This window comes from Oryx dammah, unplaced genomic scaffold (genome assembly GCF_014754425.2).
Source record: "Oryx dammah isolate SB20612 unplaced genomic scaffold, SCBI_Odam_1.1 HiC_scaffold_12, whole genome shotgun sequence".
NCBI lineage: Eukaryota > Metazoa > Chordata > Mammalia > Artiodactyla > Bovidae > Oryx > Oryx dammah.
The window spans coordinates 66,627,803-66,644,700 of NW_024070196.1; the positions used below are offsets into that span (position 1 = coordinate 66,627,803).

Sequence of the window (16,898 nt, forward strand, 5' to 3'; positions counted from 1 at the left end):
GGCAACTTACTTCAGCATTCCTGCCTGGAGAATGTCATGGACAGAGGAGCCTAGAGGACTACAGTTCATGGGGTCATGGAGAGTCAGACACAACTGAGCGACTAACAAACTTTCACGTCTTCATTTAGTAAGGTAATAAACTCTAAATCTCCCATCTTGTCAGCCTACAGACCCGGACTTTGCCAGCACCCTGGAGTCCAGCGTTGGTCTCAGATGTGAGGGAAAAAAGCTCTTTGGTGGAGGGCACTACACACTACCAGATTACATGATCAGAACAAACAAACTCCAAGCCACTCAGAAACACTTTAACACATTCACTGACTAAGAATCCTGTACGCTCTTCAGACAGACACAATTCTTACTTTATCTGGAAAAATATTTACCATGCCAACAGAGAGCAAATAGCAAGTTCCAATAAATATTTGCTAAGTGAACATGAAAATATATGAGTGATGTTCTCTATCTTAAGTACCCACATCAAAAGACATCCCAGGGTCTCTAATCCTCTTACTCTATGCATGCAAATTTCCAAACATGCCAGAGTTTAGGGGTTACGGATGGAGGTAACCAAGGCCACCGATGAAAACTGCTATTATGATGGGGCGGGGGAAGAACAGGGGACGCGCAGGAAGATGGACGAAAGAGCAGGCACTTGCTTGTTTTACATCAGTTAAGAATGCTCTTCAACACCATGCAAAGGAAGAAACTCCATGCAGAGAGACGTTCTAGAAAGAATGAGTCAGCAGCACTGCTCTTGAGTCCTGGCTGCCCTCCGTCAGTAATGGCAAGTCACAGCACTTCGCTCGGCTCAAACTCCTTAACAGTGCACCTCATGACTGCTGTGGATGTTCTCAACCATGGCCTCCAACTGAGATTCCCTGGGCTTCCAAAATCGTAGAAGAGTTCCCCCTACCCTGTTCACCATGAACAGGGCACTAAAGCACTTCTCAAGAGTGAGCAGAGATCACCTGGAGAGCAGGACAGGGTCCAGAGCCCCGGAGGTGCCGACCTGGCCACCATGGCAGTTATACTCGTGGGCAGGAAAGGATGAGAACCTGCAAGTGACAAACTGGGCAAAGGGGGGTTAAAAAGGTCAGAACAAGGAAGAGATAAGAATGAAATCTGAGCCTCATTTCAAAAGTACAAGCGTACTGGGTCCCCCCCAGTGAAAGGGCCCCTCTGAGCTCTCCAAGGAAGTCTCTGCCAAGGACTCGATCAATCAGACCACACCGTGCATATCCTGTCTGTGACCCAGAATCAATACAGAATGTGAATTTCCAACCTGTCTCCTCCTTTTAGGAATACCATCTTCAGACAACCAGCACCAAGTTTACAAAACTGGGCAACTCTTGGTTCTGAAATGCCTCATTTAAGAAAAATCTTTCACCTTTAATCAATACACCCTAAGATGTTGACACAAGGGGGAAAAATCATTCTCTCTAAACTTGCTGCATTTTCATTTGGAATGGAGCTATAGTTTTAAACTACATCTACCGAACAACTTAATATTTTTAGGCCATCAATATTTGCTTATTATTGACATCTAAAAAACAGATGTTAAGCTATGTATCATTTTTAGACCTGTGAGCCTTAAAAATGTGAACTGAACACTTTTTCTATGAAAAAAGAATTGGAAATGCTAAAAGTCAAGTCCCATACATGTACTTCAGAGGAAGCATAGACTATAGAGGCAGGCTGATACAATCCTTTCTGGTTACACACAAATACCTAAAAATGTGGTTCTAATTTTTTTTCTTTTTTTAAACCATGCTCATTTTCTTTCAAATTACTTCCAAAAATGAAGGTCTCTCTGATGTTAATCATGTGTACACTTCAGCTCACACTTTAAAGAGTCTCTCTCTCCTGGGAAGTGACTTTTGTATACAAATCATGGGAAGCTACTTAGACAAAGTGCTGGAGATGATTAAAAGGGGCCAGATTCAAATTTATACCTTAAAAACAAAAGCAGAAGCAGATGTCAGCTGACTCATTTGTGTATATTCTGGAAATGAGCTGAAGATATGCATGAGCGTTTCATCAGGACATTTAAAGGATTCTCAGCTTTTTACTGTGGTTATGTATCAAGAACAACTTTAGAAATTAAAAACACTTTGAAGCTTATATTCCACCGGAATATACGCTGGACACCTTGACTCCTCCTTACAATCTGATCTAACTGAAACACTTTTTAATCTGACAGAAAGGCGTCTGCTCATGTAGAAAGGACAGTTTTTAGAACTGAAGGTGCGTCATATATGCATCATGGTCTAGGCTTAGTGAAGCAGCGTTTGCTCACTTAATATTCTAACAATAAAAACTTCATTTCCTCCAAACTACTGCCCACCCCACCCCCAATTTTAATACCGCATAGGGGTAAAAGTCTGCACCTTCCCACCAAACCTTTATTGAAAAGCTCTTGACATAGGCAATGAGCACCTTGCTGGGTCCTAGAAACACAGAGATGATCAGTCCAGTCCAGGCCCACAAGGGGAACCCGGTTTACTGAGGAAGGCTTTTCAGGAGTGACGTCCAGGTTATATCTGAAATGGGGGCTGGGTGGGAGACTGAGGGGACACAGGAGATGAGTGGGGGCAGGGGCGTGTGCTTGGTGGCAGAAGGCACCTTCCTTCTTAAAGACTATAACATCCTAGTATTTCACTCTAATGCCTCTTTGCACTAAAACAAGAAATCTGTCGTTTGGCCAGAAGATGGCCGGGTGGGGACATTTACACTGAAGTCGCAGACTGCTCAGCTCTTTCATTAGGCAGTGACGTATCTTCTAGAAACTATACAAAATACTGGCCACATGCAGTCCTATGCAGACTTCCCATTAAGGCATCAAGGGAAAAAAAAAAACAAGTAACCCATCACTTTAAACGTATGTATGATTCCTGCAGCAAACTACTCGGTGACTGCGTCACACTGGCAGAAGTTCAGAGTCATCGTGACAATGTCATCCTTCGATTACGTAAACACGTCAAAGCCCCCAACCTGAGCATTCAGTGCCCCCGCGGATCTAATCACACCACTTCCGTCCACGGTGAAATATGGTACGTTAGCGTGACCCAAACCCAGCAAGTGTACAATGAGAACTGTCTGACACCAGCAAACCAGCACCGAGAGTTAGATACTCAAAGTCGTCAACAGTTGCTCTGAACCAAAATGGTGTTAAGGGCTGTGTTTGAGTTAAATCCACCTGCAGTGACAGAAAACGCCCACCAGGTGGAGTAAAAAGATTCAAGCTTCACTCCCAACTTCTGGTTTCTTAACTTCCACCCAATTCATATTCATCCTGATTTGGGAGACTTGGCTAAACCCTCTCAAAATTACTGTTTCCATTTCTTTTAAAGCAAGTAGTATGCAGGACAGAAATTCAACCATTTAAGAAAAATTAGCTCATTCAAGAAAAACTAGGATTCATTAAAAAAATGAAAACCAAGGAATTAAGTTAGACTGAGACTAAAGTGAAGTCATTCAGTTGTGTCCGACTCTTGCAACCCTGCGGACTATAAAGTCCATGCAATTCTCCAGGCCAGAATACTGGAGTGGGATCAAACCCAGGTCTCCCACACTACAGGTGGATTCTTTACCAGCTGAGCCACCAGGGAAGCCCAAGAATACTGGAGTGGGTAGCCTATCCCTTCTCAAGCACGTCTTCCCAACACAGGAATTGAACTGGGGTCTCCTGCATTGCAGGCGGATTCTTTACCGGCTGAGCTACGAGGGGAGCCTTCCAGGAGTTCAGGTACCAGCCTGAGCTTGGAGGGATCTCCACACCTGCAGGCCTCCCTGCTGGAAATCCACCTTGGCCCATTCACAGGTACCAAGCTCCCAACGCCAGCGTCAGTTTACCCTTAAAGAACAAGTTTTAGGTGCTAACAAGTGATCGCTGGTGTGGCAGTCACATCCTAAGATGACCCCTCCCCCCACTGAGTCATAGTCATGTGGAATCACCTCCCCTGAGAACAGGTGGAGCCTGTGACTTGCTTCCAGCCAAGTGACTAAGGCAAAGGTGATAGGCTGTCATCCTTGAGGTTACATCACAACCCTTCCCTCCATTTGTGGTGATCTGTCATGTAGAAACAGAAAACCCTACACAGAGTGAGAAGAGGTCGGCCCCCTACGCCGTCCACACCTCTGCAGACTCGGCCTCGTCTATCCTGTCCCCCACATCTAATCTAGCTACCAGTGTTTGCTGAAGAATCACCATTACCACCATCTTATACGTATTTCTCAACTGTCTATACGTAAGCAAGCAATAGACATTATCCTGTTCCCTCCCCATTATCTTGGAAAGGATTTCCTATCAGTACAAACAGGCTCACTCCCTTCTGGAAACTGCACTGAACTCCACCATATGGGTGAACCACATTTACATTAGTCCCCCACCTATGGAGAAACATTTGAGACTTCATATCGTTTCCTTATAAAAGTTCTTACATTTATGTATTTGGTACTTCACACTGAAGCAACAGATTTTATTTTCTTGGGCTCCAAATTCACTGCAGGCAATGACTGCAGCTGAGAAATTAAAAGACACTTGCTCATAGGAAGGAAAGCTATGACAAACCTAGACAGCGTATTAAAAAGCAGAGACATCACTTTGCCAGCAAAACGTCCATCTAGTCAAAGCTATGGTTTTTCCTGTAGTCATGTGTGGATATGAGAACTGGATCATAAAGAAGGCTGAGCACCGAAGAATTGATGCTTTCAAACTGTGGTGTTGGAGAAGACTCTTGAGAGTCCCTTGGACTGCAGGGAGATCAAACCGGTCAATTCTAAAGGCGATCAACCCTGAATATTCATTGGAAGGACTGCTGCTGAAGCTGAAGCTCCAATATTTTGACCACCAATATTTTGATGGCAAGAGCCGACTCACTGGAAAAGACCCTGATGCTGGGAAAGACTGAAAGGAGGAGGAGAAGGGGGTGACAGAGGATGAGATGATTAGACAGCATCACTGACTAAATGGACAAGAATCTAAGCAAACTCTAGGACAGAAGAGGACAGAGGAGCCTGGCATGCTGTGCTCAGTCCACAGGGTTGCAAAGAGTTGGACACAATTCAGCAACTGAACAACACTGCTTCAGACTAAGTAGGACCAATTTCGAGAAGTGGAATTTTGCTGGGGCTAAGGGGACATACATCTGCAATCCTGCTACAGAGGCTGTGCGACTTACAAGCCCACAGGGACGTACGGGAGTGTGCAATGGGTCGCCCCAGCCACCCAGGTGCGAGCCATCAGTTTCTTCATTGCCCTCCAGCTCATTAAGCTCATTTGACACGTATTCACAAGCAGCCACTCAGTGCAGAGCAGATAGGTTCCTGAACATAGAACAAGCCACAGCAATGAGACAAACAAGAGCTGAAACTCAGAAGAGGGGAAGACTGATGCGAAGAAAGGTGAAATCCCCCGAAGCAAACTCTGCAGCACACAGGCTACTGCTCAAGAGGAAGGACCCCAGACTCCACTATGCACCAGCCACTTCACTGTGCTGGGTCTGTCTCACCCAGAGTGTGAGTCTCTGGAGGGCACTGGAGCCACCTCGAGGAGCTACTGGGGGCGCGCCAGCCACACCGACTGAGCCCCGCGACAGGGACTGACTGCTCTGACAACACTGCCCTTTCAGAGATGCAAATGTGTCTTTAAAGCCTTTGACACCATGGGCTCTCATTTCCAAGGAACAAAATAAAAGTGCAGAATCAAATGAACAAATGAATTCAACAGAAAACCCAAAAGGGATTTGGCAAGAGGGAAGGATGGCTAGGTGGTCTAGGTGTTTGCCACAGAAGCTAATCCTGATGCAAACATTAACTAGAGGAGGCCAAAGAGATCAGGTGGAACCTGAAGGGAGAGTGTGGGGCAGCCGTCCGTGCCAGCAGAGGGCACACGAGAGGCTCTCAGAGGGCAGAGCCTGAGCCCCTCGATTCCCCAGCCTCACCCACCTCGGCCTTCACACGCGCCAAACTGTCTAGGGCACCCGTACCTCCCACCACACGGCTTTCCTTCCCCTCTCACCTTTATAGCAGAAAATATGCATGCTGAGACTCTTCTCTTTTAAAAAATGTCCAAAGGTCTAAGAATCCCTCCACGATATCATTTGCACTTGTTTCCACGACTTGAGGAAACAGACAAAACGCTTCCATGACACACAGTTCAGAGCAGCGCTGTTTACAATTGCCAGAGGGTGAAAACAACCCCAATGTCCAAGAAGAGCAGAATGCATAAGCAAAACGTGGCATTCACACACTGGACTAGTCTGCACCCATGAAAAGCACCGATGGGCGACGTGCCCTGTGGCGGACGCATCCTGGAAAGATTACACCGAAGCAAAAGAAGCCAGACACAGAAGGCCAGACACAGAAGGCTATATGAAACAGCCACAACAGACAAGGCCATGGGGCAGAAAACACTCAGTGGCACACAGGCTGGGGGGAGGGAGAAAACACTCAGTGGCACACAGGCTGGGGGGAGGGAGCAGTGTGGGGGGACGGACAGAGTGTCCTGCTGCAGAGACGAGCATGTTCTAGAGCTAGATGGTGGTGATGCGCAGGCGGCACGTCACACCACTGCACGTTTAAAAGTGGCTAATATGCCTATTATCACAATGAAGAAAAAGGCACTGTAAAACCAGCAAACTTTACAACAGGCTATTATTCTACTGGGTTTATGGAGAAGGGAATGGGAACCCACTCCAGTATTTCTGTCTGGAGAACTCCATGGACAGAGGACCCAGATGGGCTATACAGTCCATCGGGAAGCAAAGAGTCGGACATGACTGAGCGAGTAACACTTTCACTTCCTGGTATCTAAGCGGGAAAGATCCACCTGCAATGCAGGAGATACGGATTCAATCCCTGGGTCAGGAAGATCCCCTGGAGGGGGAATGGCAACCCATTCCATTCTTTCCTTGGAAATTCCATGGACAAAGGAGCCTGGAGGGCTCCAGTCCATGGGGTCACAAAGAGTCTGAGATGACAGAGCAACTAAACAATAATAATTATCTTACCTTTAAAGGGTAACTTGGAAAACGGGACCTATGAACGCTGAAAAAGCTGTACATACTTATGTGAAAAACCGCACATACTTACTTATTCACTCCCCAAACCGTGCTCGTACACAGATTCTCAGAACTCCTGCTACGAATAATGACCTCGATGACGAACATTTATTCCACTGGGCACTGCTCTAGGTGTTTACGCTTAATCCTGTGGGGTAATTAGCCCCATTTTACACAAGATAAAACAGGCACAGAGAGGCTAAGCAACCAAGGAGCCGGCAGGCAGCAACCGCAGAATCTGAAGCCTATCGAGCTCTGGTTGCACGTCCTCAGCGCCACTGCCCTGGACTCACAACGGAGACCCCCTCCCCCGGCCTGCCCAGCCTCTCCCTGTCCATCCACCCACACGGCCTTCCGAGAGCCCGCCACCTGCTGCGCCCCTGCACCCGCGGGGACTTCCACCCGGAGCCGCTGGGGTGGGCTCTCGCCTGCAAACACTGACTGCGAGCCCATCGTGGCCCGAGGACAGGAATGAAAAACCACTCCGGTGGCCCTGGAAGCAACAGAAGTGCCCTGCGCTCTGTGGGAGAACAACGTGCAATGCAAACCTGTGGGGCCAGCACGCCTTTGTGGGACACCCACAGAAGGGTCTGAAGGCCTCCCGGGAGCACCCAGCCCCATGGGCTGCACGCACTGCTGCTCCGGGTGTCTGAGCTCTCCCGACCGAGCCATCAGCTCACCCACACCCAGTCTTCTTCCACCCTGCCACCACCCTCCCACAAACACAAGCTCGTGGTGAGAAGAGATACAAGAACAATAAGGGGCCAGACAGACATCTGAATGTGGTTTTCAAGAGAGAACATACATTCATTTCTAAGGATAAAAAATAGCCCGATATAACTTCAGAGGTGAAAGTATTTCTGAAACTAAAATAACTTCGAATGACAGCACAACCAAAACTTCAGAATTTCTATGACAAGGGACCCTTATCAGTGCTCACAGCTCTTACAGGGAGGGGGCCCATAGAACAGGACCTGGCTGAGCAGAGGGTCACTGCTGGTGGTCCCCACCCCGGTGATTTCTGAGGAGGTCCAACCTTTGTCTTTGAAAGCTTACCTTTCAATTTCAATGGCAAAACCAGACATTAGTTTTGTTTTTTTTTTGTTCATCTTACAACACTGCTCAAGCTCAGGGAATAAGCGCCAAAACTGAAATGGAAAGGGACCGTAACTGAACATGTTGTGCTGACACGACTAACCGAGAGGTGCCACCTTTACTGCAAAGTTTCAGCAGGCAGAGACGGCTGCCGGCTAGTTCAGCACGTAAAAAGGCCACAGCTGTGCCCCACATACTGTAAGAACTGAGTTAACGTTTACTGGGGTAAAGTACTAACAAGGGTCTTAACTGGTGGTAGGGGGGTGGGGCTGGTGAGGAATAAAGTGTCCTTTGTAGGTGAAAACAATTTTTAAAAAAAATTAAGTCAAGTCTAGAGTGCTTATACCTACATCCAGTAAGACTCAAAAGTGAAAGCTACACACCTGTTAAACTGGGATATTCTACCATCACCTGTTTTCCACTAATGACAACTTTAGCCCTGAGTTACTGAAAGAGAAGAGTGAAAAAGCTGGCTTAAAACCCAACATTCAAAAAACTAAGATCATGGCATCTGGTCCCATCACTTCATGGCAAATAGATGGGGAAACAATGGAAACAGTGACAGACTTTTATTTTCTTGGGCTCCAAAATCACTGCAGATGGTGACTGTAAGCCATGAAATTAAAAAATGTTCGCTCCTTGGAAGAAAAGCTATGACCAAACTAGACAGCATATGAAAAAGCAGAGACATTACTTTGCTGACAAAGGTCTGTCTAGTCAAAGCTGTGGTGTTTCCAGCAGTCACGTATAGATGTGAGAGTTGGAGAGTAAAGAAAGCTGAGCACTGAAGAACTGATGTTTTTGAACTATGCTGCTGGAGAAGACTAGTCCGCTGGTGTGCAAGGAGGTCACAGCAGTCAATCCTAAAGGAAATCAACCCTGAATACTGGAGGGACTGATACTGAAGCTGAAGCTCCAACACTCTGGAGACCTGATATGATCCTTCGAAAAGACACTGATGCTGGGAAAGATTAAAGGCAGGAAGAGAAGGGGACAACAGAGGATAAGATGGTTGGATGGCATCACCAACTGGATGGACATGAGTCTGAGCAAAGTCTAGGAGTTGGTGATGAAGAGGGAAGCCTGGTGTGCTGCAGTCCATGGGGTCGTAGAGTCAGACAAGACTGAGAGACTGAACTGACACTGAAAGTTTGTTAAGTTAAAATTCTGCTCTCTTAATCAGACTTTAAATGTGTAAGGGACCCATGGTATCTAAAGAAACTAAAGAGAACTCTTGTAAAATAATGTTTTTGTTTTGTTTTTCCTCTCAATGAAAGCAAACCCCTATGTACCCCGGGTATACTGAGAGTTCTTAAAGGGACCACTTGTACAACGTTGACATCCACACGAGAAACAGCCCCATCTCCGGCTCTCTCACCTCTTGTGCTGCTCTGACCTCTTTCTGGATCCAGAGCTGAGCTCCAAACTTACTTCAGAGTATAAAGGTAGGCCATACAAGAGTCAAATAAAAGAACTTTTAGAGGTAAGAGGTTAACAGGTGAAAATGTTATCAAGCCGTACGTAGTACTTACTGCTGGTTCGACTTGACTTCGATCTGCAATATCTATGTGGACAATTTCAACTGTTTTCCACGTGTTCGGATCTAGACCGTGTACCTATAAATGACAGAAAGGAAACAAGGTCAGCTTAAGACTCTTCTCATTAGGCAAAACTAGTATGTTTCTATATATAATCTTTATCTTGAGTCTCTCAGAGTACATCAAGAGCCATACTAAAAACAACCCAAGCTGCTATTTCATGAAATCAGCTGTCTGAAGGCTGGAGGGAGGGAAGAGAATGCTGCCAAATTCAGAAATCGTTCATCATTATTTTCTGTTACCTCTTAGAGATGACTAGTACAAAAAATAAACCTCACCTATGTTTAACCCAATTGATACATGACAAAGTCCTTGAAACCTCTAAGTCCTAGACAAACAGGGACATTGTAATTAGATTTTAAGAAGCTGCACTGTAAGCTCTAAAACCTCTCCTGAACTAGATTCACCCTAAAGGTATTCTGCTTCAGTAGGATGTCAATTCCTCTATACCTCATGTCATTCAATCATTTATTTCTGAAATTCCATCAATGAACCCATAAAGAACTGTTTAAAAATTGCCAAAGACAGGCCCATTTGAACGCTAAAGATGGCAAGTTAAATCATTAGACTAAAGCATACCAAAATACCTCATTCAGACTCTAAATTTTAGTTTACTGTGGAAAAAAAAAAAAAGTCAAGTGAGCAATCATCTTGAAGAAAAACTCAAGTTAAATACTCTTAAGTTATAGTTCAAAAGTTCCTTTGATTGGCAACAGTAACAGAAAAGCAGAGGAAAAACATACCCTACCACCATTACCCATAAACTTACTTTCCCGTAACAGTATATCAAAAGGTTGCGACAGTTGTTCTCAAACTGGAATGCCCACCAGAAAACAGACTGTAGGGCCCTGCCCCCAGAGACTCTGATTCAGTGCACACGGAGTGAGGCCTGAGCGTCGGCACTTCCAACAAGTTCCCAGATGCCACTGCTTATTGGTCCAGGCACCAAGAGCCTGCGAACCCCTGGGCCAGGGCATCAACCTACAGCAGACACAGACGCCCTCCCAAGCTCCCTGCTAAACCTTACAGAAAGTTAGAAGCTATACCAAGTCATAACCGACTTTCTGGTAATTCACTTGAGGAATAAAAGTGTACCAATTTATAAAAGTCAGGAGCTTTTCAACATTTTTGTAAATTATTCAAAGTATCTTCTTTCTTCCTGCCTTTTGGGCATTTCTCTGAAATCAACCAATAATTCAGGCCAAATGGAATGGAGGTGAAAATTAAAGCAATCAATTTTGCTATGCACAGGAGCTCTGGCAAATACAGAGATGAAAAAAAAAAAATTTTTTTTTTTTTTAAATTAACAGCTGAAACTGGCTTAAGGATTTCTGTGAGTTTTGTTTATCTACCCTCTCCCAATCCCAGAAAAAGAGAGTTGCTGATAAAAACAGCGGCCTCACCAAGTCCACTCACACACCAAGGCAAGGGAACTGACAGGGAAGGCTCACTGGTTTCTGGTGGCAAGCCTGCCTCACCGCAGCAGTCTGACACATGCCAGCATGGGCAGGCTCTCATCTAAGGCCGTGGGTGTCACGCTGGCGGTGACACAGTGACTACGGTATCCCCATTTCGGAGGCCTTCTACACTGAAAGGCCAGAGTCAAAAACTTACATTTTCTAACGTTCCCAAGTCTGGTTTGTGCCATGTTTCAATTTTAATGAAGAAATCGTCTTTCATATATTCGTTCTGCAGAAAACACAACAGCAAAATGACAGTGGCCTTTCGCGGGCTCTCGGGCTTGTGTCCGCAGCGGCATTCCGCAGGCACGCGCGCCCGCGCTGACTCTACAACAAGACTGGCCCTCAGGCGACAAAGAATCATTAGCTGCCGGCTTTTACACACTGGTCAGGCCAAGCAACTGCCTGCTGCATGCATTTAAATAACATGCATGACCCTGCTTGACATGCAGCGCACGGGGCTAACACTGAAGAAGCTGTGAGGTGTGCTGAGCAGATGTGACATTCAAAGCAAGTAGCAGAAGCAAAATAGAGTCAAAAGGGAGATGTTGAGGTAAGGCTGCAAAGAGCCCCTTAATAGTGGAGTACATGGTGGAGTGTGAGCTGGTGCCCGAAGAATAGAGGAGGGCCATGCAACAGTGGGGAGTTTTAGGAAAATAAAGCAACAGATAGTTGAAAGCAATTACTACATAGGGCGAGGTTTAAGGATGAAGACTATGTGATACACAAACAGTTTTACTCACCGTTACAACTGAGGCATACCGGAACAGGAAGGCAACAAAGGAGGAAAAATTTTCAGAATATTAATTGGAGCCAAAATAGTCTGTCACAATATTTAATGTCACAAAGATTAAACTACCTGCCAACACAGAACATTTGGTTTAGAGGTGCAAAACACAATCGCTAAACAAATGACAATATGGGATATGTTAAGACTGTGGCGTTGCAATCTAATCATTTTAAGTAATTTTAAAACAATGGTAAAAGGAATACTCAGTCGTGTCCGACTCTTTGCGACCCCATGGACTGTAGCCTATCAGGCTCCTCCGTCCATGGAATTCTCCAGGCAAGAGTACTGGAGTGGGTTGCCCTTTCCTTCTCCAAGGGATCTTCCCGACGCAGGGATCGAACCCGGGTCTCCCGCGTTGCAGGCCGATGCTTTAACCTCTGAGCCACCAGGGAGGCCATAAACAAACGCCAATACTGGATATGTTAAGACTGTAGGGTTGCAATCTAATCATTTTAAGTAATTTTAAAACAATGGTAAAAGGAATAATGTCACAAGAGCAAAACACCATTTATAAGGCTCTTGGAACAAACAACAGGAAACGACTCCACCACATGGCAATGGAAGCAAAATATTGTTGAAACTACATCAAACGACGCTTGCACATGAGGGTAACCTTTAAGATTTCTGTATTCCTTTTATCCACTGCCTGTGGAGCCTGCTTGGTCAACAAGGATCTCAGGGTGCCTGTCATATGGGAGGGAACCGTGTCCCTCACCAAGGCTTGGGGGAGGGACCCCTGTAGCTGCTTTTCTGCCATAGCTCGCGCAGCGACCCCCACAGAAGGCCCCACCTGGTGTCACCCTTCTCTAAGGTGTGGACCCTGGGAGTGCAGGGCAGAGGAGCAAGACGGTTTCTGGGAACCAGACTTACTTGTTCTACAGTAGGGGTATGCGTTCCAGGCTTTCTCGTGAAACACCAAGGAGCCCTCGGGAGCGATCATCCTCACGAACGCGGGGACTTTGCTGGGAGGAGAGAAACACTGGATATATTCTCAACAGTACCACTGCTTCTTTGTTGGCTTCCATCAGACTGCTTCAGAGAGTACTCAAGTATACAATTAATGTAGAGACGACAAAATGATCGTGTTTAACCACATAGAAGATTGTGTTTTTAAACAGAAGTAATTCTTTCTTATGGCTTTTGACCTACTCCCGTAACACGAGATCTAAGAGTTACCTGAAGCTGTTCAACCTGTGTGTGACACGGAAGTCATCTCTGGCAATAAGAACACACCAGTTTCTTAACACAGTAAAGAGTCTCCAGAATAAGGTAATGACTTGGAGTAAAAGCCTTTTAATACATTTTACAGAATAAACTTCAAGAAAAATGATAATATGAAGGGTCCGTGTAGAGAGGAAGATAGGCAAACATACCTAAGTATAGAACTGTGTCGACCTGGAAAATGAATGTCAACTGCTGCCTCAAGTCTGGTCAGATCAGCCAGGTTAACTATGTAACTAACCCATGACGAGCTTGTGCAAATTCATGAGATTATCAGGAAAGATCCCAACAGATAAGTGGGCAAAGCACAGCCACAGACACACCACTAACGGAACACACAACTGGAAAATTAGTTTTAACAAACATGGAAAATTAGTTTCATCAGCCTTCAGAGCAGTGCCAATGAAATGACTGTTTTCCTGACTGGTGCCTATGGTACAGTAACTTTTACAAGTGCAGGCTTTCCACAGATTGGATTCAAATCCCAGCATCGCCCTGAAGCTGCGTGACCTGGAGCATACTGTATCAGGGGCTCTCTGAACTCCCTCCTGTGCTGAATGGAGTCCACATCACCCACTCTGCAAAGTTACTGAGAGAATCCCATCAGACAGGACCTGTAATGTGTTAAGCACCAGGCAAACTGCCATGAGAGCTGACTAAACGGTAACTTGCTGCTGTGGTTTAGTCGCTCAGTCGTGTCCGACTCTTTGCGACCCTGTGGACTGGAACCCTCCAGGTTCCTCTGTCCACGGATTTCCCAGGCAAGAATACTGGAGTTGGGTTTTAATTTCCTCCTCCAGGGGATCTTTCTGACCCAGGGATGGAACCCGTGTCTCCTGCACGGGCAGGCGGATTCTTTATACCACTGAGCTAGCTGGGTGCTTTTTAATTATAAGCTGACATGTAGCTAGGTGCTTTCACATGCCTTTCTTCACTTTAATCCCCCGATAACACTATGAGTTAACCATTGATTCATTATTTCATATAACCAGCATTTAAATAGCTAAATAACAATGTCAAAATGACATCCTCCAACTTGAAGCCCTATGTATATTCTTTCCATCAGAGCTGCTTTCTGAAAACTTAAGCACAACTTAATTTCCTAAACTAAGAGAAAGAACAACAGCCCCACATTAAGACTGAGCAGTTGATCAGAAATACTCCTAAGCTGAATTTCAGAAGCTAAGGAAGGAAGGTGGAATGGGCCCCCCACCAGCCAGAGTGCTGTGTAACTACAAACAGCAGTCGGGACAGCAGTCTCCTTGCCTCTGCAGCACACGAGATGGTGCCGTTTAGGGACTCCCTGGCTGTCCAGCGCTTAGGACGTGGCGCTTTCACTGCCCGGGTCTAGGTTTGATCCCTGCTCAGGGAACTAAGATCCAGCAAGTGACATGGCATGGCCAAACAAAAAGAATGCTATGGTTTGAAACTCCTACTATTGTGGCAAATTAAATCTTTAAATCATTGGAAAAGCTGAAGTATTACTATCATATATGCAGTATGCCCACGATTACAAGGGCGTAAACTTAAAAGATATTAATTGAAGGAGGGCTCTGAGCACGTGCTACTTTTGAAATCTTGGCAAGTTCATACAAAGGGGTGTAACTTCAGGGAAATGAAGACAGGATACATCAAAGTAATACCACATTAAAAGTCAAAGAAGATCTGAATACTCCAAACCATTTCTTGCATTGGTAAAAAACTAGAACCAAGAATCCTTTAAATGCTGAAGAGGTCTAATCAGGGTATAATGTAATCCATGTGGGGAATTTTTTAAAATACAAGCTACAAGATTACTTGCTATCTGCGGGTATGACAAACAGATTATCAATGGTTCACCTGGTCAACTTAGAAAAAGGCAGGAGAAAAATAGCTGTGTACCAGAAGTATATTCTTAATTATTCTTTTTCTATAGTGCCCAATATTCTAAACACCTTAATATTCATCAAGTTTCAAAATTTGCTGACACAAGAAAATTGGCGATCAGTTACTGAAGGTCAGCATAAGACCAATTTCTAAAAAAATTTTAGTATTTCTTCATCGTGCTTCCAAATGCCTATTACTTTAATTCTAGGATGCTTTTCTACCATGTGTATTTCAACTCATTTTATGTTTGACTTAGTTTCATGCAAGGATGGGCACAATAAAGGACAGAAACAGTAAGGATCTAACAGAAGCAGAAGAGATTAAAAAGAGGTAGCAAGAAAACACAGAAGAACTATACCAGAAAGGTCTTAATGACCAGATAACCACAGTGGTGTGGTCACTCACCTAGAGCCAGACATCCTAGAGTGTGAAGTCAAGTGGGCCTTAGGAAGCATTACTATAAACAAAGCCAGTGACAGTGATGGAATTCCAGCTGAGCTCTTTCAACTCCTAAAAGACAATGCTGTTTAAGTGCTGCACTCAATATGTCACCAAATTTGGAAAACTTGGCAATGGCCACAGCACTGGAAAAGATCAGTTTTCATTCCAATCTCAAAGAAGGGCGATGCCAAAGAATGTTCAAACTACCGCAGAAGTGCGCTCATTTCAAGTGCTAGCAAGGTAATACTCAAAATCCTTCAAGCTAGGTTTCAACAGTATGTGAACCAAGAACTTCCAGATACTCAAGCTGGATTTAGAAATGGCAGAGGAACCAAAGATCAAATTGCCAACATTCATTGGATCATAGAGAAGCAAGGGAATTCCAGAAAAACATCTACTTCTGCTTCACTGACTATATTAAAGCATTTCAATGTGTGGATCACAACAATTGTGGAAAATTCATCAAGAGATGGGAATACCAGACCACCTTCCCTGTCTCCTGAGAAACCTGTATATGGGTGAAGAAGCAACAGTCAGAACCAGACATGGAACAAGAGACTGGTTCAAACTGGGAAAGGAGTACGTCAAGGATAGGTATTGTCATCTTGCTTATTTAACCTATATACAGAGTACACCATGTGAAATGCCAGGCTGGATGAATCCCAAGCTGGAATCAAGATTGCTAGGAGAAATATCCGGAGAAGGCAATGGCACCCCACTCCAATACTCTTGCCTGGAAAATCCCATGGGTGGAGGAGCCTGGTAGGCTGCAGTCAATGGGGTCACAAAGAGTCGGACACAACTGAGCAACGTGACTTTCACTTTTCACTTTCACGCACTGGAGAAGGAAATGGCAACTCACTCCAGTGTTCTTGCCTGGAGAATCCCAGGGACGGGAAAGCCTGGTGGGCTGCCATCTATGGGGTCGCACAGAGTCGGACATGACTGAAGCGACTTAGCAGCAGCAGGAGAAATAACAACCTCAGATATGCAGATGACACCACTTTAATGGCAGAAAGTGAAGAGGGAACTAAAAGAGCCTCTTGATGAGTATGAAAGTGGACAGTGAAAAAGTTGGCTTGGAACTCAACATTCAAAAAACTGAGATCATGGCATCTGGTCCCAGCACTTCATGGCAAATAGATGGGGGAAAAGTGGAAACAGTGGCAGATTTTATTTTCTCGGGTTCCAAAAATCACCGCGGTCGGTGACTACAGCCATGAAATTAAAGATGCTTGCTCCTTGGAAGGAAAGCTATCACAAACCTAGAATGCATATCAAAAAGCAGAGACATCACTTTGTAGACAAAGGTCTGTATAGTCAAAGCTATGGTTTTTCCAGTAGTCATGTGCAGGTGTGAGAGCCG

General features: G+C 45.1%; 1 protein-coding gene across 2 annotated transcripts in view; it reads right to left on the minus strand.

Annotated features, from left to right (window-relative positions):
• The window catches only part of PITPNB (phosphatidylinositol transfer protein beta), a 61,827-nt gene that overhangs the window by 31,898 nt on the left and 13,031 nt on the right, over positions 1 to 16,898 (minus strand). For both annotated transcript variants that reach the window (XM_040251363.1, XM_040251364.1), the window contains exons 4-7: positions 12,875 to 12,966; positions 11,958 to 11,965; positions 11,369 to 11,443; positions 9,689 to 9,772 (exon numbers count right to left, since the gene is read on the minus strand). In XM_040251363.1, the coding sequence (XP_040107297.1) occupies positions 9,689 to 9,772; positions 11,369 to 11,443; positions 11,958 to 11,965; positions 12,875 to 12,966 (259 nt within the window). The remainder of the gene's footprint in view (positions 1 to 9,688; positions 9,773 to 11,368; positions 11,444 to 11,957; positions 11,966 to 12,874; positions 12,967 to 16,898) is intronic.